Here is a 23,217-nt window from a genome sequence, read left to right as displayed (position 1 = left end):
TTCTAAAGTTGATTGTGCAGGAATATACGAAAAAGAATAAAGATATGAAGTGAAAAGAACATCAAGGTTAATGTTTATAATCTGGCAGGTTTATTCAGAAGCAGACAAATGAGGTCACAGCATCAGGTAAACACATTAAGATGGCAGTGTGGTGTGAAGGCGTTTCCCAGGGTTCCCTGTCCAAGTTCACTACATATCCCAGGGTTCTCTGTCCCTCAAGTTCACTACATATCCCAGGGTTCTCTGTCCCTCAAGTTCACTACATATCCCAGGGTTCTCTGTCCCTCAAGTTCACTACATATCCCAGGGTTCTCTGTCCCTCAAGTTCACTACATATCCCAGGGTTCTCTGTCCAAGTTCACTACATATCCCAGGGTTCTCTGTCCCTCAAGTTCACTACATATCCCAGGGTTCTCTGTCCAAGTTCACTACATATCCCAGGGTTCTCTGTCCCTCAAGTTCACTACATATCCCAGGGTTCTCTGTCCCTCAAGTTCACTACATATCCCAGGGTTCTCTGTCCCTCAAGTTCACTACATATCCCAGGGTTCTCTGTCCCTCAAGTTCACTACATATCCCAGGGTTCTCTGTCCAAGTTCACTACATATCCCAGGGTTCTCTGTCCCTCAAGTTCACTACATATCCCAGGGTTCTAATGGTCATTCCTGCTTCTGTTCAACATGGAACCATTTTATTTCACACCAAGCGGTGCAGTCGTTATCCTTCTACACGTCAGGTTCAATCAATGACATCATGTCTGATCAGAATGACATCAGGTCTGATCAGAATGCTTACTGTGAGACTATAGTCTCTTGAGACAGAAGAGGGCGCTGTTATGACGATGGGTTCTCAGATTGCTGTGAGACAATCTGAGAAGGTTTTTACGGCTCTAGCAGTGATTCTCAACCATTTTCAAAGGTCCCTGGTTTGACCTGAATTAGGCTACGGTCCCCTATTTAATGGCATTTCTATCTCTGGGACCCCAATGCATATCGTAAAACCAAAGTTAACTTAAGGGGGTCCATTTGGTTCCATTTTACACTTTCTGAATTACAGACCCATAAGGGTCCAATTTGTTCCTAAATATCTAAATTCAATGATTTTTCAGTCATTTCATAAATAAAATAAAATTCTAAGAAATTAGAAAACTAACGTTTAAGAAGTATAGTGAAAATAGCCGATTTACAAGATCACACCGCGGCGCGAAGCGACGTGTTGTGAGCTTGTAGATCTGCTATTTTCACAATAGTTTTGGGCAAACATCACATTCCCCTTTTGAGTCTTGGTCTGGGAACCACTGACGGGTCAAGTATATGGACTAATAACTGAAGAACAAAAGGTCTAAATAAGACCTGTAGATATTTAAAGGTCTAAGACCTGTAGATATTTAAAGGTCTGAGACCTGTAGATATTTAAAGGTCTGAGACCTGTAGATATTTAAAGGTCTGAGACCTGTAGATATTTAAAGGTCTGAGACCTGTAGATATTTAAAGGTCTGAGACCTGTAGATATTTAAAGGTCTGAGACCTGTAGATGTTTAAAGGTCTGAGACCTGTAGATGTTTAAAGGTCTGAGACCTGTAGATGTTTAAAGGTCTGAGACCTGTAGATATTTAAAGGTCTGAGACCTGTAGATATTTAAAGGTCTGAGACCTGTAGATATTTAAAGGTCTGAGACCTGTAGATATTTAAAGGTCTGAGACCTGTAGATATTTAAAGGTCTAACACCTGTAGATATGTAAAGGTCTAAGACCTGTAGATATTTAAAGGTCTAAGACCTGTAGATATGTAAAGGTCTAAGACCTGTAGATATGTAAAGGTCTCAGACCTGTAGATATGTAAAGGTCTAAGACCTGTAGATATGTAAAGGTCTAAGACCTGTAGATATTTAAAGGTCTAAGACCTGTAGATATTTAAAGGTCTAAGACCTGTAGATATTGAAAGGTCTAAGACCTGTAGATATTGAAAGGTCTAAGACCTGTAGATATTTAAAGGTCTAAGACCTGTAGATATTTAAAGGTCTAAGACCTGTAGATATTTAAAGGTCTAAGACCTGTAGATATTTAAAGGTCTAAATAGGCACTACATTCTGTTTAGTAATACAGTAAAGAAGGTACCTGATAATTATTATTGAATACATACAGTATGCAGACAATGAGCTGCAGCTTCCTGTATATATAATGTTTAAATAAAAAGCATCTTTCAGGCTATATGGTGGATGATTTGTGTTGTGAAGGTAACAGGTACGGTCGCCCCTTTTCCATCTCGCCCCACTATGTAACAGGTACGGTCGCCCCTTTTCCATCTCGCCCCACTATGTAACAGGTACGGTCGCCCCTTTTCCATCTCGCCCCACTATGTAACAGGTACGGTCGCCCCTTTTCCATCTCGCCCCACTATGTAACAGGTACGGTCGCCCCTTTTCCATCTCGCCCCACTATGTTGTGTTGTGAAGATAACAGGTACGGTCGCCCCTTTTCCATCTCGGCCCACTATGTTGTGTTGTGAAGGCAACAGGTACGGTCGCCCCTTTTCCATCTCGCCCCACTATGTAACAGGTACGGTCGCCCCTTTTCCATCTCGCCCCATGTTGTGTTGTGAAGGTAACAGGTACGGTCGCCCCTTTTCCATCTCGCCCCACTATGTTGTGTTGTGAAGGTAACAGGTACGGTCGCCCCTTTTCCATCTCGCCCCACTATGTAACAGGTACGGTCGCCCCTTTTCCATCTCGCCCCATGTTGTGTTGTGAAGGTAACAGGTACGGTCGCCCCTTTTCCATCTCGCCCCACTATGTAACAGGTACGGTCGCCCCTTTTCCATCTCGCCCCATGTTGTGTTGTGAAGGTAACAGGTACGGTCGCCCCTTTTCCATCTCGCCCCACTATGTTGTGATGTGAAGGTAACAGGTACGGTCGCCCCTTTTCCATCTCGCCCCACTATGTAACAGGTACGGTCGCCCCTTTTCCATCTCGCCCCACTATGTTGTGTTGTGAAGGCAACAGGTACGGTCGCCCCTTTTCCATCTCGCCCCACTATGTTGTGTTGTGAAGGCAACAGGTACGGTCGCCCCTTTTCCATCTCGCCCCACTATGTTGTGTTGTGAAGGTAACAGGTACGGTCGCCCCTTTTCCATCTCGCCCCACTATGTTGTGTTGTGAAGGCAACAGGTACGGTCGCCCCTTTTCCATCTCGCCCCACTATGTTGTGTTGTGAAGGTAACAGGTACGGTCGCCCCTTTTCCATCTCGCCCCACTATGTTGTGTTGTGAAGGCAACAGGTACGGTCGCCCCTTTTCCATCTCGCCCCACTATGTTGTGTTGTGAAGGTAACAGGTACGGTCGCCCCTTTTCCATCTCGCCCCACTATGTAACAGGTATGGTCGCCCCTTTTCCATCTCGCCCCATGTTGTGTTGTGAAGGTAACAGGTACGGTCGCCCCTTTTCCATCTCGCCCCACTATGTTGTGTTGTGAAGGCAACAGGTACGGTCGCCCCTTTTCCATCTCGCCCCACTATGTTGTGATGTGAAGGTAACAGGTACGGTCGCCCCTTTTCCATCTCGCCCCACTATGTAACAGGTATGGTCGCCCCTTTTCCATCTCGCCCCATGTTGTGTTGTGAAGGTAATAGGTACGGTCGCCCCTTTTCCATCTCGCCCCACTATGTTGTGTTGTGAAGGTAACAGGTACGGTCGCACCTTTTCCATCTCGCCCCACTATGTTGTGTTGTGAAGGCAACAGGTACGGTCGCCCCTTTTCCATCTCGCCCCACTATGTTGTGATGTGAAGGTAACAGGTACGGTCGCCCCTTTTCCATCTCGCCCCACTATGTAACAGGTACGGTCGCCCCTTTTCCATCTCGCCCCACTATGTTGTGATGTGAAGGTAACAGGTACGGTCGCCCCTTTTCCATCTCGCCCCACTATGTTGTGTTGTGACGGTAACAGGTATGGTCGCCCCTTTTCCATCTCGCCCCACTATGTAACAGGTACGGTCGCCCCTTTTCCATCTCGCCCCACTACTCTACCTAGGTATTATATTAATTTATAATTGTTAATATAACCGATCCTAACGCTCTTCAACCAGCAGAATGACAACGCTCCAACTGATATCTCAAGGGTATTTATTTTCCCCAAGACAACGTGAAAAACTGCAACATAAAACCAACAATATCTTTTTAAACAATGAATTATAAACATGAAATATGAATGTCCTGTTGTCAGTCAATCATGCTGTGCTTTTACATGTCCATGAATCATGAAATGTCCATACACAATGAACTGTCCACATTCACAATCACAATACATAAACACAATGAAATGTCCATATCTTTCACATGTTCACAAACAAACAATGGAATGACAATACTGTTTACAAACAAACGAAACATCAACAGGTAACATACCGTGTGCGCCTTCTGCCGATTCTTTTAGGAGAGTTAGTTATCTTTATCTTATATTCTTTATTTTAAGGACACTCTTGTTTGGTGTAGGAAGAGCTCCTTACACCACTGAAACTCTGTTTGTTCTGACTGAGCTTAGCTCACACAGGTGCACCCAATGCTGCTCAACACTAATCAGAGGGCTCCGCCCCTGCATGCCCTTATTATGTCATAATGAACTGAGCAATAGAAGGCAAGGCACCACACACACCCCATACAAAGACAATATGTTACCCAAACAAAAATACATACAATGTTCACATTGAATTTGCACATAACGCAGGAGGCAGCAGGACGAGTGCTTCCAAACTCCGATGGCAAGATGGCCGCCGATATCCTGCTCCGTCCTCTTCTCACTCGTGACGTGAACAAGACCCAGTTTAAGGAAACATGAAAACACAGCAGTGTACAGTATTCTGTCTGTTTATCTGTACGTAAACATATGAGGGATGTCAGCCTGTCACTGTGCGGGGATCCAAGTGCTGGAGACTTTCTTCATCTTGTTAAATAAATAAATACTGCAAAAAAGGTCTGTCACCATTACACACTTATGTTGTCCATTAAAGGTCACACAAATAATTGTGATTAACGATTAATTGTGTTTTTTTGCATTGAACATTGGAACGTTACGTGTATTTCTGTTTGCCTTTAACCAATTCTGGACGGAAACCCTTTTTGGTGTTTTAAGCATTGGGGTGCATACTTAGTTTAGACTAGTCATTGGTTAGACATGGGTTAAGGTTAGGTTTAGGGTGCATACTTAGTTTAGACTAGTCATTGGTTAGACATGGGTTAAGGTTAGGTTTAGGGTGCATACTTAGTTTAGACTAGTCATTGGTTAGACATGGGTTAAGGTTAGGTTTAGGGTGCATACTTAGTTTAGACTAGTCATTGGTTAGACATGGGTTAAGGTTAGGTTTAGGGTGCATACTTAGTTTAGACTAGTCATTGTGGCAGCGGTGGCCGAACGGATAGCGGCGCGGTCTAGATACCGGAAGGTTCCCAGTTCGAATCAGCCGTCCGACACGTTAAAATTACCACCGCTGAAATGCCCTTGAACAAGGCATCAACCACTACGATGAAATGTGTTCTATGAGCAGGGCCTGGCTGGAAACAAGTTCTTGAGCTTAGCCCAGATACCCTGGGTAAATATAGATTTCATTTCATTTCATTTCATTGGTTAGACATGGGTTAAGGTTAGGTTTAGGGTGCATACTTAGTTTAGACTAGTCATTGGTTAGACATGGGTTAAGGTTAGGTTTAGGGTGCATACTTAGTTTAGACTAGTCATTGGTTAGACATGGGTTAAGGTTAGGTTTAGGTGTGCTGCCCCGTGAGAGGTTAGGGGTAGGGTGAGGGTTTGAGATAGGTTGTAGTTGTAGGACTAATGACTGGTCTAACCAATGACTACCACAAACTGTCTTAACTAAGTACTGCACCCTTAAGCATTATGTTATGCTTTCGCTATTTAAAAATAGCAGATCTACAAGCTCATAGCGCGGCACCGAATGCCACGCTATGAGCTTGTAGATCTGCTATTTTTGAAAAATCGCAGAAATGTGGTTCAAATCTTTGAATGTATATTCTTTCAGAGCGAAGGTTTTTGAGTAATATCTTTGCTTCGGAGGTATTTTCAGATGGGCGGGGCCAATTAGGGGAGAATGGGGTAAGATGAGACACTGTTTGCTTAAGTTGTCCTGGAAGCAAGGCAAAATGAGATGGCAGTAAAATGTAATGATCTACCCATATTTCAAGATGTCTTCTATCAATTGAAATGATGAGTAAGCATCTAAGACAAAGGGCCATGAAAACATGACCTTTTTTTTTTTAAAGTGGTCATGTGGCTCAATTTGCCCCAGGTAAGGGGTAAGTTGATCCAAGTCAAGGGGTAAGTTGAACCACATATTTTAATGTAAAGAGCTTCAACTTGAACAGATTCAGTTTTCCCTTTTGCAAATAGTCTTATTCATTTGTTTATTTAAACAATACAAAGACAATTAAATAAAGTTTGTTATTCAGAACCTTATATTTGCAATATTGTTAATACAATATAGCAAATTAGCAAACATCCAAATTAAAGGTCATTCAGTATAATTTGAGTAGCAAAGACTTAATAAAACAATATGAATAGTGATTCAGATTAAGAAAATAGTCTCAATTTACCCCTGGACGTTTGGTTGATCTTACCCACGGACACCATTTAGGAAAACAATGACTAGAATAATACTTCAGACAATGAATTTGATACATTATTCACATCCATTGGCAAACCACCAACATGTATGATATTACATTTTAGACCTGGGTACATTCTGCTTTGTATAACAGTCATTTTACATGATGTGTCGACATTTTACTGAAAAAACTAAAAGAATGTTTTCTACTTTCCCCATGTGCTAACTAACCTCACAGCCAGGTGTAAATGATGGATGCTTACTAGATTTAAGGTCACATGGCAACACCGTTTTCTAGATAAAGGGGGTGGTTCAACTTAGCCGCTGGCTCATCTTACCGCGTTCTCCCCTACATATATTTTTGAGGGTCCTTGACATGAAAAGAACCACACAGAACCACACAGAACCACACAGAACCAGAAACAGACATTTGTAGAATCGTCCTCAGGTCAAAATGGGTTAAAAGGCTTCGTAGTCACAGTTAGGGCAGATATTATGACACAACTTAAATGCAGCTATACCAGGAAATCACAATCATGGTTGATCTACAAGCTTACAACACAGTAAGCTTGTAGATCTGCCATTTCTGCAATTCTTTGAATTTTTTTTGAAAATATACGGAACATTTTTCAACATGAAAAAGATTACGTAAAAACAATTGCAATTATTTATGTAATAATTGTGACAGGTCTATAATCACTGGAACAGACTTTATTATATTATACAACCTAGTCCTCGTTCACATCTATAATAGAATTTATTACATTATTCCATGTTCACATTTATAATAGTTTATTACATTATTCAGGCCACTCCTCGTTCACATCTATAAAATGCTGACATTTGCGTAATGCAAAAGTCTGATGTTAAACAAACGACCAATAATGTGTACATCAAGCAAAACACCCTGGAAATTAAATCTGACGGAATATAATAATAATTATTATTAATAATAATAATAATATAGCACCCCTAGAAAGAATTCATAAAACAGCAGACGTGTGTGTGTGTGTGTGGTGTGATTATATATATATATATATATACGTATATTAGAGACCTGCGGATGGCGGGTTTAGCCGTGGTTGCCGCGGTTAACCGCAGGTGCCGTTTAGGGTGGATTTGGGTCATTAAAATATATTATATATTGGATAAACCGCGGGTGAAATAATGCGGGAAATAAATTAATGTCATCTATCTATAGGTTTATGTTGCGGATTCATAAATTGGAATAAATAATGAATGCGGTCGGATAACGGGCGGATTATAAATGTGCACACACGGATTCGGGTGACAAAAAAGCTCATCCGCAGGTCTCTAATTATATATATATATATATATGAGATATGGCACTTTATTCAAGCTGTGTCTGTGATGTCACCCACCCCCCTGTCACCCACCCCCCTGTGATGTCACCCACCCCCTCTGTGATGTCACCCACCCCCCTGTCACCCACCCCCCTGTGATGTCACCCACCCCCTCTGTGATGTCACCCACCCCCGAAAAACCAACAAAATAAACACGTTTTCAAACGAAACAAAAATACCAGACGACAGAAAAATAAATATCACGAAATCCCCGACGCTCCGCTCGTCCCGTTCCGCTAAACGATAACACCCGTGTCCAACAACGTAATGTCCAAAACGTAGCGCTATGTCTAAAACGTAGCGCTATGTCTAAAACGTAGCGCTAGGTCTAAAACGTAGCGCTATGTCTAAAACGTAGCGCTATGTCTAAAACGTAGCACTATGTCCAAAACGTAGCACTATGTCCAAAACGTAGAACTATGTCTAAAACGTAGCACTATGTCCAAAACGTAGCACTATGTCTAAAACGTAGCACTATGTCTAAAACGTAGCTCTATGTCTAAAACGTAGCACTATGTCTAAAACGTAGAACTATGTCTAAAACGTAGCACTATGTCTAAAACGTAGCACTATGTCTAAAACGTAGCACTATGTCTAAAACGTAGCTCTATGTCTAAAACGTAGCACTATGTCTAAAACGTAGCGCTATGTCTAAAACGTAGCACTATGTCTAAAACGTAGCGCTATGTTTAAAACGTAGCACTATGTCTAAAACGTCCTAACAGTCCGACACCAGTCTTAACCAGCCACGCATGTGTCTTAACCGGCCACACATGTGTCTTAACCAACCGGCCACGCATGTGTCTTAACCGGCCACGCATGTGTCTTAACCGGTCGCGTATGTGTCTTAACTGGCCGCGCATGTGTCTCTACCATTCATTGTCAATGGAATCCAGCAACATGACAATGTAAAGATAGTCTACCATTCATTGTCAATGGAAGCCAGCGACATGAAGATACAAAGATACAGTCTACCATTCACTGTCAATGGAAGCCAGCGACATGAAGATACAAAGATACAGTCTACCATTCATTGTCAATGGAAGCCAGCGACAAAAAGATACAAAGATGCAGTCTACCATTCATTGTCAATGGAAGCCAGCGACATGAAGATACAAAGATACAGTCTACCATTCATTGTCAATGGAAGCCAGCGACATGAAGATACAAAGATGCAGTCTACCATTCATTGTCAATGGAAGCCAGCGACAAAAAGATACAAAGATACAGTCTACCATTCATTGTCAATGGACTAGTGACTAGGACTAACTGATGTCTAACCAACCCATGGACTAGTGACTAGGACTAACTGATGTCTAACCAACCCATGGACTAGTGACTAGGACTAACTGATGTCTAACCAACCCATGGACTAGTGACTAGGACTAACTGATGTCTAACCAACCCATGGACTAGTGACTAGGACTAACTGATGTCTAACCAACCCATGGACTAGTGACTAGGACTAACTGATGTCTAACCAACCCATGGCACCCGTCCAAAACACAACCCAATGTCCAAACCGTAACAATATTATTGTTGTTGAGAGATCCACTGAAAATGTTTTTAGACTTTTTTTTTTTTTTTTTGAGACGATGTGGTCGAGAAGATCCTCAGATATGGAGAAGATGAGCAGATCTCCTCCCGTCGTGGCCTCCTCTCCTCCCGTCGTGTCCTCCTCTCCTCTCGTTGTGTACTCCTCTCCTCTCGTTGTGTACTCCTCTCCTCTCCCCTCCTCTCCTCTCCTCTCCTCCCGCATGCGCTCCTCACCTGCTCACACGTCCACCACCATCTTTTTGTGTATGTCTAGTCCTCCCACCACCTGCAGGGGGAGACAAACACGCACAGACACAACTTTAACCCACTAGACCTGTACGGGTCCATTTGGTTACACTAGACCTGTACGGGTCCATTTGGTTACACTAGACCTGTACGGGTCCATTTGGTTACACTAGACCTGTACGTGTCCATTTGGTTACACTAGACCTGTACGGGTCCATTTGGTTACACTAGACCTGTACGGGTCCATTTGGTTACACTAGACCTGTACGGGTCCATTTGGTTACACTAGACCTGTACGTGTCCATTTGGTTACACTAGACCTGTACGGGTCCATTTGGTTACACTAGACCTGTACGGGTCCATTTGGTTACACTAGACCTGTACGGGTCCATTTGGTTACACTAGACCTGTACGGGTCCATTTGGTTACACTAGACCTGTACGTGTCCATTTGGTTACACTAGACCTGTACGGGTCCATTTGGTTACACTAGACCTGTACGTGCCCGTCGGCCACCGGCCTACTATAGAAACTAGACCTGTACGTGCCCGTCGGCCACCGGCCTACTATAGAAACTAGACCTGTACGTGCCCGTCGGACACCGGCCTACTGGAGAAACTAGACCTGTACGTGCCCGTCGGCCACCGGCCTACTATAGAAACTAGACCTGTACGTGCCCGTCGGCCACCGGCCTACTATAGAAACTAGACCTGTACGTGCCCGTCGGACACCGGCCTACTGGAGAAACTAGACCTGTACGTGCCCGTCGGCCACCGGCCTACTATAGAAACTAGACCTGTACGTGCCCGTCGGCCACCGGCCTACTATAGAAACTAGACCTGTACGTGCCCGTCGGCCACCGGCCTACTATAGAAACTAGACCTGTACGTGCCCGTCGGCCACCGGCCTACTATAGAAACTAGACCTGTACGTGCCCGTCGGCCTACTATAGAAACTAGACCTGTACGTGCCCGTCGGCCACCGACCTACTATAGAAACTAGACCTGTACGTGCCCGTCGGCCTCCGGCCTACTATATAAACTAGACCTGTACGTGCCCGTCGGCCACCGGCCTACTATAGAAACTAGACCTGTACGTGCCCGTCGGCCACCGGCCTACTATAGAAACTAGACCTGTACGTGCCCGTCGGCCTCCGGCCTACTGGAGAACGATGCAACTTGGGAACCTAATAATACCCGTTGTCAACTTGTCATAGCACCCGTTTTAACTGTCTGTCTGTGTCCCACATGGAGATCTCTGTATCTGTCTGTCTGTGTCCCACATGGAGATCTCTGTATCTGTCTGTCTATGTCCCACATGGAGATCTCTGTATCTGTCTGTCTGTGTCCCACATGGAGATCTCTGTATCTGTCTGTCTGTCTGTCTCCCACATGGAGATCTCTGTATCCGTCTGTCTGTCTGTCTGTCTGTGTCCCACATGGAGATCTCTGTATCTGTCTGTCTGTCTGTCTCCCACATGGAGATCTCTGTATCCGTCTGTCTGTCTGTGTGTGTCCCACATGGAGATCTCTGTATCTGTCTGTCTGTCTGTGTCCCACATGGAGATCTCTGTATCTGTCTGTCTGTCTGTGTCCCACATGGAGATCTCTGTATCTGTCTGTCTGTCTGTGTCCCACATGGAGATCTCTGTATCTGTCTGTGTCCCACATGGAGATCTCTGTATCTGTCTGTGTCCCACATGGAGATCTCTGTATCTGTCTGTCTGTCTGTGTCCCACATGGAGATCTCTGTAAGAACATATATTCAAACATTTGAGCCACATTTTCACGATAGTAAAAGGGAGTTCCCAGTCCAGAACGGGTCAAAGCCTGGTAGACTACCTACCAGACAGAGGGAGTTAAAGCCTGGTAGACTACCTACCAGACAGAGGGAGTTAAAGCCCAGTAGACTACCTACCAGACAGAGGGAGTTAAAGCCCAGTAGACTACCTACCAGACAGAGGGAGTTAAAGCCCAGTAGACTACCTACCAGACAGAGGGAGTTAAAGCCCAGTAGACTACCTACCAGACAGAGGGAGTTAAAGCCTGGTAGACTACCTACCAGACAGAGGGAGTTAAAGCCCGGTAGACTACCTACCAGACAGAGGGAGTTAAAGCCCAGTAGACTACCTACCAGACAGAGGGAGTTAAAGCCCAGTAGACTACCTACCAGACAGAGGGAGTTAAAGCCCGGTAGACTACCTACCAGACAGAGGGAGTTAAAGCCCAGTAGACTACCTACCAGACAGAGGGAGTTAAAGCCTGGTAGACTACCTACCAGACAGAGGGAGTTAAAGCCCAGTAGACTACCTACCAGACAGAGGGAGTTAAAGCCCAGTAGACTACCTACCAGACAGAGGGAGTTAAAGCCCAGTAGACTACCTACCAGACAGAGGGAGTTAAAGCCTGGTAGACTACCTACCAGACAGAGGGAGTTAAAGCCCAGTAGACTACCTACCAGACAGAGGGAGTTAAAGCCTGGTAGACTACCTACCAGACAGAGGGAGTTAAAGCCTGGTAGACTACCTACCAGACAGAGGGAGTTAAACCTGGTAGACTACCTACCAGACAGAGGGAGTTAAAGCCCAGTAGACTACCTACCAGACAGAGGGAGTTAAAGCCTGGTAGACTACCTACCAGACAGAGGGAGTTAAAGCCTGGTAGACTACCTACCAGACAGAGGGAGTTAAAGCCCAGTAGACTACCTACCAGACAGAGGGAGTTAAAGCCTGGTAGACTACCTACCAGACAGAGGGAGTTAAAGCCCAGTAGACTACCTACCAGACAGAGGGAGTTAAACCTGGTAGACTACCTACCAGACAGAGGGAGTTAAAGCCCAGTAGACTACCTACCAGACAGAGGGAGTTAAAGCCTGGTAGACTACCTACCAGACAGAGGGAGTTAAAGCCCGGTAGACTACCTACCAGACAGAACGGGTCAGAGCCCGGTAGACTACCTACCAGACAGAACTCCTGGAAGGAGATCTTCCCGTCTCCGTCGCGGTCGGCGTTGATGATGGTCTTGTCGACGATCTGCTGCAGCTGCGTGTCCTTCAGGTTGCTGCCCACCATCATCTTCAGGACCTGGAACAGCTCGCCGTTGGAGATGTAGCCGTCCTTGTCCATGTCGTAGATCCTGAAGGCGACTGGAGGGGTCGCACAAGGTCACACGGGTCAGGGTTAGAGGTCAACGTGTGAGGTTAAAGGAGAATTCCATACTAGAAGGCTTTCTTACCTTTCTTTGTAGTCGTTACGTCCCGACCAAAGAGGTCCAGGTGTTTTTTTGTGCAAAAACTCCTTATTGGCTATTTCCCCTACCATAAGCCCTCAATGATTGGGCATTGAATGGAATGGGAATCGAAATAAGTAGTAAAGTGTGCCGCTTGGGATATTATTTGAAGAGAGGATATATACAAAAAAATCACACCCGTGTGAACTGAGTGGTGTAAGGTTTTATATAGCATGATCAGCTGTGGTCTGACGTAATGTCTGACGTAATGAAATAAGGTAAGGTATTATGTAGCCTGATCAGCTCTGATCTGACGTAATGAAATCACACCCGGATGTGATTTCACAACTGGCTTTTTCTGTGCAGAGAAAATGACCACGGTTGCTACGGTCATCCAGTTCACCCGGGTGTGATTTAATTACGTCAGAAATTATTTTGAACATAGCAACCATGGTCATTTTTTTATGCACACAAAAGCCAGTTGTAGGAGTGGTTTACACCACTCAAAAACTACAACATGACGTCACTGAGCCGCGGTGGTAAGAGACTCACCGCTCACCCAAACACACCTCTCTGTTTTTACTAAAACTACATGATGTCACTGAGCCGCGGTGGTAAGAGACTCACCACTCACCCAAACACACCTCTCTGTTTTTACTAAAACTACAACATGACGTCACTGAGCCGCGGTGGTAAGAGACTCAAATGGTAAATGGTAAATGGTGCATGTATATAGCGCCTTTATCCAAATCACTTTACATAGATGGGGCATTACATTCACCCATTCACACACACATTCATACACCAATTGCAGCGGAAGCCATGCAAGGTACCAACCAGCACATCGGGAGCAATTTGGGGTTCAGTGTCTTGCCCAAGGACACTTCGACATGTAGACAGGAGGAGCCGGGATTCGAACCGCCGACCCATGGATCATTGGACAACCTGCTCTACCTCTTGAGCCACAGTCGCCGCTCATTACTGTGATAGGAGTATTTAAGGCGGTATTACTGCGATAGGAGTATTTAAGGCGGTATTACTGCGATAGGAGTATTTAAGGCGGTATTACTGTAATAGGTGTATTTAAGGCGGTATTACTGCGATAGGTGTATTTAAGGCGGTATTACAGTGATAGGTGTATTTAAGGCGGTATTACAGCTATGTGTATTTAAGGCGGTATTACTGCGATAGGTGTATTTAAGGCGGTATTACTGCGATAGGTGTATTTAAGGCGGTATTACTGCGATAGGTGTATTTAAGGCGGTGTTACTGCGATAGGTGTATTTAAGGCGGTATTACAGCTATGTGTATTTAAGGCGGTATTACTGCGATAGGTGTATTTAAGGCGGTATTACTGCGATAGGTGTATTTAAGGCGGTATTACTGCGATAGGTGTATTTAAGGCGGTATTACAGCTATAGGTGTATTTAAGGCGGTGTTACAGCGATAGGTGTATTTAAGGCGGTGTTACAGCGATAGGTGGATTTAAGGCGGTATTACAGCTATAGGTGTATTTAAGGCGGTATTACAGCTATAGGTGTATTTAAGGCGGTGTTACAGCGATAGGTGTATTTAAGGCGGTATTACAGCGATAGGTGGATTTAAGGCGGTGTTACAGCGATAGGTGTATTTAAGGCGGTGTTACTGCGATAGGTGTATTTAAGGCGGTGTTACAGCGATAGGTGTATTTAAGGCGGTGTTACTGCGATAGGTGTATTTAAGGCGGTGTTACTGCGATAGGTGTATTTAAGGCGGTGTTACTGCGATAGGTGTATTTAAGGCGGTGTTACTGCGATAGGTGTATTTAAGGCGGTGTTACAGCGATAGGTGTATTTAAGGCGGTGTTACAGCGATAGGTGTATTTAAGGCGGTGTTACAGCGATAGGTGTATTTAAGGCGGTGTTACTGCGATAGGTGTATTTAAGGCGGTGTTACTGCGATAGGTGTATTTAAGGCGGTGTTACAGCGATAGGTGTATTTAAGGCGGTGTTACAGCTATAGGTGTATTTAAGGCGGTGTTACAGCTATAGGTGTATTTAAGGCGGTGTTACAGCGATAGGTGTATTTAAGGCGGTGTTACAGCGATAGGTGTATTTAAGGCGGTGTTACAGCGATAGGTGTATTTAAGGCGGTATTACTGTGATAGGTGTATTTAAGGCGGTATTACAGCTATAGGTGTATTTAAGGCGGTATTACAGCGATAGGTGGATTTAAGGCGGTATTACAGCTATAGGTGTATTTAAGGCGGTGTTACAGCTATAGGTGTATTTAAGGCGGTGTTACAGCGATAGGTGTATTTAAGGCGGTGTTACAGCGATAGGTGGATTTAAGGCGGTGTTACAGCGATAGGTGGATTTAAGGCGGTGTTACTGCGATAGGTGTATTTAAGGCGGTGTTACTGCGATAGGTGTATTTAAGGCGGTGTTACAGCGATAGGTGTATTTAAGGCGGTGTTACAGCGATAGGTGTATTTAAGGCGGTGTTACTGCGATAGGTGTATTTAAGGCGGTGTTACTGCGATAGGAGTATTTAAGGCGGTGTTACTGCGATAGGTGTATTTAAGGCGGTGTTACTGCGATAGGAGTATTTAAGGCGGTGTTACTGCGATAGGAGTATTTAAGGCGGTGTTACAGCGATAGGTGTATTTAAGGCGGTGTTACTGCGATAGGTGTATTTAAGGCGGTGTTACTGCGATAGGAGTATTTAAGGCGGTGTTACTGCGATAGGAGTATTTAAGGCGGTGTTACTGCGATAGGTGTATTTAAGGCGGTGTTACTGCGATAGGTGTATTTAAGGCGGTGTTACTGCGATAGGAGTATTTAAGGCGGTGTTACTGCGATAGGTGTATTTAAGGCGGTGTTACTGCGATAGGTGGATTTAAGGCGGTGTTACAGCGATAGGTGTATTTAAGGCGGTGTTACTGCGATAGGTGTATTTAAGGCGGTGTTACTGCGATAGGAGTATTTAAGGCGGTGTTACTGCGATAGGTGTATTTAAGGCGGTGTTACTGCGATAGGTGTATTTAAGGCGGTGTTACAGCGATAGGTGTATTTAAGGCGGTGTTACTGCGATAGGTGTATTTAAGGCGGTGTTACTGCGATAGGTGTATTTAAGGCGGTGTTACAGCGATAGGTGTATTTAAGGCGGTGTTACTGCGATAGGTGTATTTAAGGCGGTGTTACAGCGATAGGTGTATTTAAGGCGGTGTTACTGCGATAGGTGTATTTAAGGCGGTGTTACAGCTATAGGTGTATTTAAGGCGGTGTTACTGCGATAGGTGTATTTAAGGCGGTGTTACTGCGATAGGTGTATTTAAGGCGGTGTTACAGCGATAGGTGTATTTAAGGCGGTGTTACTGCGATAGGTGTATTTAAGGCGGTGTTACTGCGATAGGTGTATTTAAGGCGGTGTTACAGCGATAGGTGTATTTAAGGCGGTGTTACTGCGATAGGTGTATTTAAGGCGGTGTTACAGCGATAGGTGTATTTAAGGCGGTGTTACTGCGATAGGTGTATTTAAGGCGGTGTTACAGCTATAGGTGTATTTAAGGCGGTGTTACTGCGATAGGTGTATTTAAGGCGGTGTTACTGCGATAGGTGTATTTAAGGCGGTGTTACTGCGATAGGTGTATTTAAGGCGGTGTTACAGCGATAGGTGTATTTAAGGCGGTATTACAGCGATAGGTGTATTTAAGGCGGTATTACAGCGATAGGTGTATTTAAGGCGGTATTACAGCGATAGGTGTATTTAAGGCGGTGTTACAGCGATAGGTGTATTTAAGGCGGTGTTACAGCGATAGGTGTATTTAAGGCGGTGTTACAGCGATAGGTGTATTTAAGGCGGTGTTACAGCGATAGGTGTATTTAAGGCGGTGTTACTGCGATAGGTGTATTTAAGGCGGTGTTACTGCGATAGGTGTATTTAAGGCGGTGTTACTGCGATAGGTGTATTTAAGGCGGTGTTACAGCGATAGGTGTATTTAAGGCGGTGTTACAGCGATAGGTGTATTTAAGGCGGTATTACTGCGATAGGTGTATTTAAGGCGGTGTTACTGCGATAGGTGTATTTAAGGCGGTGTTACAGCGATAGGTGTATTTAAGGCGGTGTTACTGCGATAGGTGTATTTAAGGCGGTGTTACAGCGATAGGTGTATTTAAGGCGGTGTTACTGCGATAGGTGTATTTAAGGCGGTGTTACTGCGATAGGTGTATTTAAGGCGGTGTTACAGCGATAGGTGTATTTAAGGCGGTGTTACTGCGATAGGTGTATTTAAGGCGGTGTTACTGCGATAGGTGTATTTAAGGCGGTGTTACAGCGATAGGTGTATTTAAGGCGGTGTTACTGCGATAGGTGTATTTAAGGCGGTGTTACTGCGATAGGTGTATTTAAGGCGGTGTTACTGCGATAGGTGTATTTAAGGCGGTGTTACTGCGATAGGTGTATTTAAGGCGGTGTTACTGCGATAGGTGTATTTAAGGCGGTGTTACTGCGATAGGTGTATTTAAGGCGGTGTTACTGCGATAGGTGTATTTAAGGCGGTGTTACTGCGATAGGTGTATTTAAGGCGGTGTTACAGCTATAGGTGTATTTAAGGCGGTATTACAGCGATAGGTGTATTTAAGGCGGTATTACAGCGATAGGTGTATTCAAGGCGGTATTACTGCGATAGGTGTATTCAAGGCGGTATTACAGCGATAGGTGTATTCAAGGCGGTATTACAGCGATAGGTGTATTTAAGGCGGTATTACTGCGATAGGTGTATTTAAGGCGGTATTACTGCGATAGGTGTATTTAAGGCGGTGTTACTGCGATAGGTGTATTTAAGGCGGTGTTACTGCGATAGGTGTATTTAAGGCGGTGTTACAGCGATAGGTGTATTTAAGGCGGTGTTACTGCGATAGGTGTATTTAAGGCGGTGTTACTGCGATAGGTGTATTTAAGGCGGTGTTACAGCGATAGGTGTATTTAAGGCGGTATTACTGCGATAGGTGTATTTAAGGCGGTGTTACTGCGATAGGTGTATTTAAGGCGGTGTTACTGCGATAGGAGTATTTAAGGCGGTGTTACTGCGATAGGAGTATTTAAGGCGGTATTACTGCGATAGGAGTATTTAAGGCGGTGTTACTGCGATAGGTGTATTTAAGGCGGTGTTACTGCGATAGGTGTATTTAAGGCGGTGTTACTGCGATAGGTGTATTTAAGGCGGTGTTACTGCGATAGGTGTATTTAAGGCGGTGTTACTGCGATAGGTGTATTTAAGGCGGTGTTACAGCGATAGGTGTATTTAAGGCGGTGTTACTGCGATAGGTGTATTTAAGGCGGTGTTACAGCGATAGGTGTATTTAAGGCGGTGTTACAGCGATAGGTGGATTTAAGGCGGTGTTACTGCGATAGGTGTATTTAAGGCGGTGTTACTGCGATAGGTGGATTTAAGGCGGTGTTACTGCGATAGGTGTATTTAAGGCGGTGTTACAGCGATAGGTGTATTTAAGGCGGTGTTACTGCGATAGGTGTATTTAAGGCGGTGTTACTGCGATAGGTGTATTTAAGGCGGTGTTACAGCGATAGGTGTATTTAAGGCGGTGTTACTGCGATAGGTGTATTTAAGGCGGTGTTACTGCGATAGGTGGATTTAAGGCGGTGTTACTGCAATAGGTGTATTTAAGGCGGTGTTACTGCGATAGGTGGATTTAAGGCGGTATTACTGCGATAGGTGTATTTAAGGCGGTGTTACAGCGATAGGTGTATTTAAGGCGGTGTTACAGCGATAGGAGTATTTAAGGCGGTATTACAGCGATAGGTGTATTTAAGGCGGTATTACAGCGATAGGAGTATTTAAGGCGGTATTACTGCTATAGGAGTATTTAAGGCGGTATTACAGCTATTGGAGTATTCAAGGCGGTATTACTGCGATAGGTGTATTCAAGGCGGTATTACAGCGATAGGTGTATTTAAGGCGGTATTACAGCTATAGGTGTATTTAAGGCGGTATTACAGCGATAGGTGTATTTAAGGCGGTATTACAGCGATAGGTGTATTTAAGGCGGTGTTACAGCGATAGGTGTATTTAAGGCGGTGTTACAGCGATAGGTGTATTTAAGGCGGTGTTACAGCGATAGGTGTATTTAAGGCGGTGTTACAGCGATAGGTGTATTTAAGGCGGTGTTACTGCGATAGGTGTATTTAAGGCGGTGTTACTGCGATAGGTGTATTTAAGGCGGTGTTACAGCTATAGGTGTATTTAAGGCGGTGTTACAGCTATAGGTGTATTTAAGGCGGTGTTACAGCGATAGGTGGATTTAAGGCGGTGTTACAGCGATAGGTGGATTTAAGGCGGTGTTACAGCGATAGGTGTATTTAAGGCGGTGTTACTGCGATAGGTGTATTTAAGGCGGTGTTACTGCGATAGGTGTATTTAAGGCGGTGTTACTGCGATAGGTGTATTTAAGGCGGTGTTACAGCGATAGGTGTATTTAAGGCGGTGTTACAGCGATAGGTGTATTTAAGGCGGTGTTACAGCGATAGGTGTATTTAAGGCGGTGTTACTGCGATAGGTGTATTTAAGGCGGTGTTACTGCGATAGGTGTATTTAAGGCGGTGTTACTGCGATAGGAGTATTTAAGGCGGTGTTACAGCGATAGGTGTATTTAAGGCGGTGTTACTGCGATAGGAGTATTTAAGGCGGTGTTACTGCGATAGGAGTATTTAAGGCGGTGTTACAGCGATAGGTGTATTTAAGGCGGTGTTACTGCGATAGGTGTATTTAAGGCGGTGTTACTGCGATAGGTGTATTTAAGGCGGTGTTACTGCGATAGGTGTATTTAAGGCGGTGTTACTGCGATAGGTGTATTTAAGGCGGTGTTACAGCGATAGGTGTATTTAAGGCGGTGTTACTGCGATAGGTGTATTTAAGGCGGTGTTACAGCGATAGGTGTATTTAAGGCGGTGTTACTGCGATAGGTGTATTTAAGGCGGTGTTACTGCGATAGGTGTATTTAAGGCGGTGTTACTGCGATAGGTGTATTTAAGGCGGTGTTACTGCGATAGGTGTATTTAAGGCGGTGTTACAGCGATAGGTGTATTTAAGGCGGTGTTACAGCGATAGGTGTATTTAAGGCGGTATTACAGCTATAGGTGTATTTAAGGCGGTATTACAGCGATAGGTGTATTTAAGGCGGTATTACAGCGATAGGTGTATTTAAGGCGGTGTTACTGCGATAGGTGTATTTAAGGCGGTGTTACAGCGATAGGTGTATTTAAGGCGGTGTTACAGCGATAGGTGTATTTAAGGCGGTGTTACAGCGATAGGTGTATTTAAGGCGGTGTTACTGCGATAGGTGTATTTAAGGCGGTGTTACTGCGATAGGTGTATTTAAGGCGGTGTTACAGCGATAGGTGTATTTAAGGCGGTGTTACAGCTATAGGTGTATTTAAGGCGGTGTTACAGCGATAGGTGTATTTAAGGCGGTGTTACTGCGATAGGTGTATTTAAGGCGGTGTTACTGCGATAGGTGGATTTAAGGCGGTGTTACTGCGATAGGTGTATTTAAGGCGGTGTTACAGCGATAGGTGTATTTAAGGCGGTATTACAGCTATAGGTGTATTTAAGGCGGTATTACAGCGATAGGTGTATTTAAGGCGGTATTACAGCGATAGGTGTATTTAAGGCGGTGTTACAGCGATAGGTGTATTTAAGGCGGTGTTACAGCGATAGGTGTATTTAAGGCGGTGTTACAGCGATAGGTGTATTTAAGGCGGTGTTACAGCGATAGGTGTATTTAAGGCGGTGTTACTGCGATAGGTGTATTTAAGGCGGTGTTACTGCGATAGGTGTATTTAAGGCGGTGTTACAGCGATAGGTGTATTTAAGGCGGTGTTACAGCTATAGGTGTATTTAAGGCGGTGTTACAGCGATAGGTGTATTTAAGGCGGTGTTACTGCGATAGGTGTATTTAAGGCGGTGTTACAGCGATAGGTGTATTTAAGGCGGTATTACTGCGATAGGTGTATTTAAGGCGGTGTTACTGCGATAGGAGTATTTAAGGCGGTGTTACTGCGATAGGTGTATTTAAGGCGGTGTTACAGCTATAGGTGTATTTAAGGCGGTGTTACAGCGATAGGTGTATTTAAGGCGGTGTTACAGCGATAGGTGTATTTAAGGCGGTGTTACAGCTATAGGTGTATTTAAGGCGGTGTTACAGCGATAGGTGTATTTAAGGCGGTGTTACTGCGATAGGTGTATTTAAGGCGGTGTTACAGCGATAGGTGTATTTAAGGCGGTATTACTGCGATAGGTGTATTTAAGGCGGTGTTACTGCGATAGGAGTATTTAAGGCGGTGTTACAGCGATAGGTGTATTTAAGGCGGTGTTACTGCGATAGGTGTATTTAAGGCGGTGTTACTGCGATAGGTGTATTTAAGGCGGTGTTACTGCGATAGGTGTATTTAAGGCGGTGTTACTGCGATAGGTGTATTTAAGGCGGTGTTACAGCGATAGGTGTATTTAAGGCGGTGTTACTGCGATAGGTGTATTTAAGGCGGTGTTACAGCGATAGGTGTATTTAAGGCGGTGTTACTGCGATAGGTGTATTTAAGGCGGTGTTACTGCGATAGGTGTATTTAAGGCGGTGTTACTGCGATAGGTGTATTTAAGGCGGTGTTACTGCGATAGGTGTATTTAAGGCGGTGTTACTGCGATAGGTGTATTTAAGGCGGTATTACAGCGATAGGTGTATTTAAGGCGGTATTACAGCTATAGGTGTATTTAAGGCGGTATTACAGCGATAGGTGTATTTAAGGCGGTATTACAGCGATAGGTGTATTTAAGGCGGTGTTACTGCGATAGGTGTATTTAAGGCGGTGTTACAGCGATAGGTGTATTTAAGGCGGTGTTACAGCGATAGGTGTATTTAAGGCGGTGTTACAGCGATAGGTGTATTTAAGGCGGTGTTACTGCGATAGGTGTATTTAAGGCGGTGTTACTGCGATAGGTGTATTTAAGGCGGTGTTACAGCGATAGGTGTATTTAAGGCGGTGTTACAGCTATAGGTGTATTTAAGGCGGTGTTACAGCGATAGGTGTATTTAAGGCGGTGTTACTGCGATAGGTGTATTTAAGGCGGTGTTACTGCGATAGGTGGATTTAAGGCGGTGTTACTGCGATAGGTGGATTTAAGGCGGTGTTACTGCGATAGGTGTATTTAAGGCGGTGTTACAGCGATAGGTGTATTTAAGGCGGTGTTACTGCGATAGGTGTATTTAAGGCGGTATTACAGCTATAGGTGTATTTAAGGCGGTGTTACTGCGATAGGAGTATTTAAGGCGGTGTTACTGCGATAGGTGTATTTAAGGCGGTGTTACTGCGATAGGTGGATTTAAGGCGGTGTTACTGCGATAGGTGTATTTAAGGCGGTGTTACTGCGATAGGTGTATTTAAGGCGGTGTTACTGCGATAGGTGTATTTAAGGCGGTGTTACAGCGATAGGTGTATTTAAGGCGGTGTTACAGCGATAGGAGTATTTAAGGCGGTGTTACAGCGATAGGTGTATTTAAGGCGGTATTACAGCGATAGGAGTATTTAAGGCGGTATTACTGCTATAGGAGTATTTAAGGCGGTATTACAGCTATTGGAGTATTTAAGGCGGTATTACTGCTATAGGAGTATTTAAGGCGGTATTACAGCTATAGGAGTATTTAAGGCGGTGTTACAGCGATAGGTGTATTTAAGGCGGTGTTACAGCGATAGGTGTATTTAAGGCGGTGTTACTGCGATAGGTGTATTTAAGGCGGTGTTACTGCGATAGGTGTATTTAAGGCGGTGTTACAGCGATAGGTGTATTTAAGGCGGTGTTACAGCGATAGGTGTATTTAAGGCGGTGTTACAGCGATAGGTGTATTTAAGGCGGTGTTACAGCGATAGGTGTATTTAAGGCGGTGTTACAGCGATAGGTGTATTTAAGGCGGTGTTACTGCGATAGGTGTATTTAAGGCGGTGTTACAGCGATAGGTGTATTTAAGGCGGTGTTACTGCGATAGGTGTATTTAAGGCGGTGTTACTGCGATAGGTGTATTTAAGGCGGTGTTACTGCGATAGGTGTATTTAAGGCGGTGTTACTGCGATAGGTGTATTTAAGGCGGTGTTACTGCGATAGGTGTATTTAAGGCGGTGTTACTGCGATAGGTGTATTTAAGGCGGTGTTACTGCGATAGGTGTATTTAAGGCGGTGTTACTGCGA

General features: G+C 44.4%; 1 protein-coding gene and 1 long non-coding RNA gene across 2 annotated transcripts in view; both read right to left on the bottom strand.

Annotated features, from left to right (window-relative positions):
• Window positions 1–7,307: 7,307 nt before the first annotated feature.
• On the bottom strand, window positions 7,308–7,976 carry LOC306921860. Its single transcript, XR_013789846.1, has 2 exons — window positions 7,392–7,976; window positions 7,308–7,356 (listed from the first exon to the last, which is right to left on the bottom strand). It is a non-coding gene; the product is annotated as an uncharacterized lncRNA (long non-coding RNA).
• A 1,558-nt stretch (window positions 7,977–9,534) lies between these two features.
• The window catches only part of ppp3r1b (protein phosphatase 3 (formerly 2B), regulatory s1ubunit B, alpha isoform, b), a 35,675-nt gene continuing 21,992 nt past the window's right edge, over window positions 9,535–23,217 (bottom strand). Inside the window, exons 5-6 of the mRNA XM_079499102.1 lie at window positions 12,716–12,900; window positions 9,535–9,797 (exon numbers count right to left, since the gene is read on the bottom strand). Coding sequence (XP_079355228.1) covers window positions 9,750–9,797; window positions 12,716–12,900 — 233 coding nt within the window. The 3' untranslated portion in view covers window positions 9,535–9,749. The remainder of the gene's footprint in view (window positions 9,798–12,715; window positions 12,901–23,217) is intronic.

The sequence above is a fragment of the Electrona antarctica genome, assembly GCF_951216825.1.
Source record: "Electrona antarctica genome assembly, chromosome: 4".
Classification (NCBI taxonomy): domain Eukaryota; kingdom Metazoa; phylum Chordata; class Actinopteri; order Myctophiformes; family Myctophidae; genus Electrona; species Electrona antarctica.
Note: the sequence above shows the minus strand (reverse complement) of the source record. Positions and strands in the feature narration are given on the sequence as shown.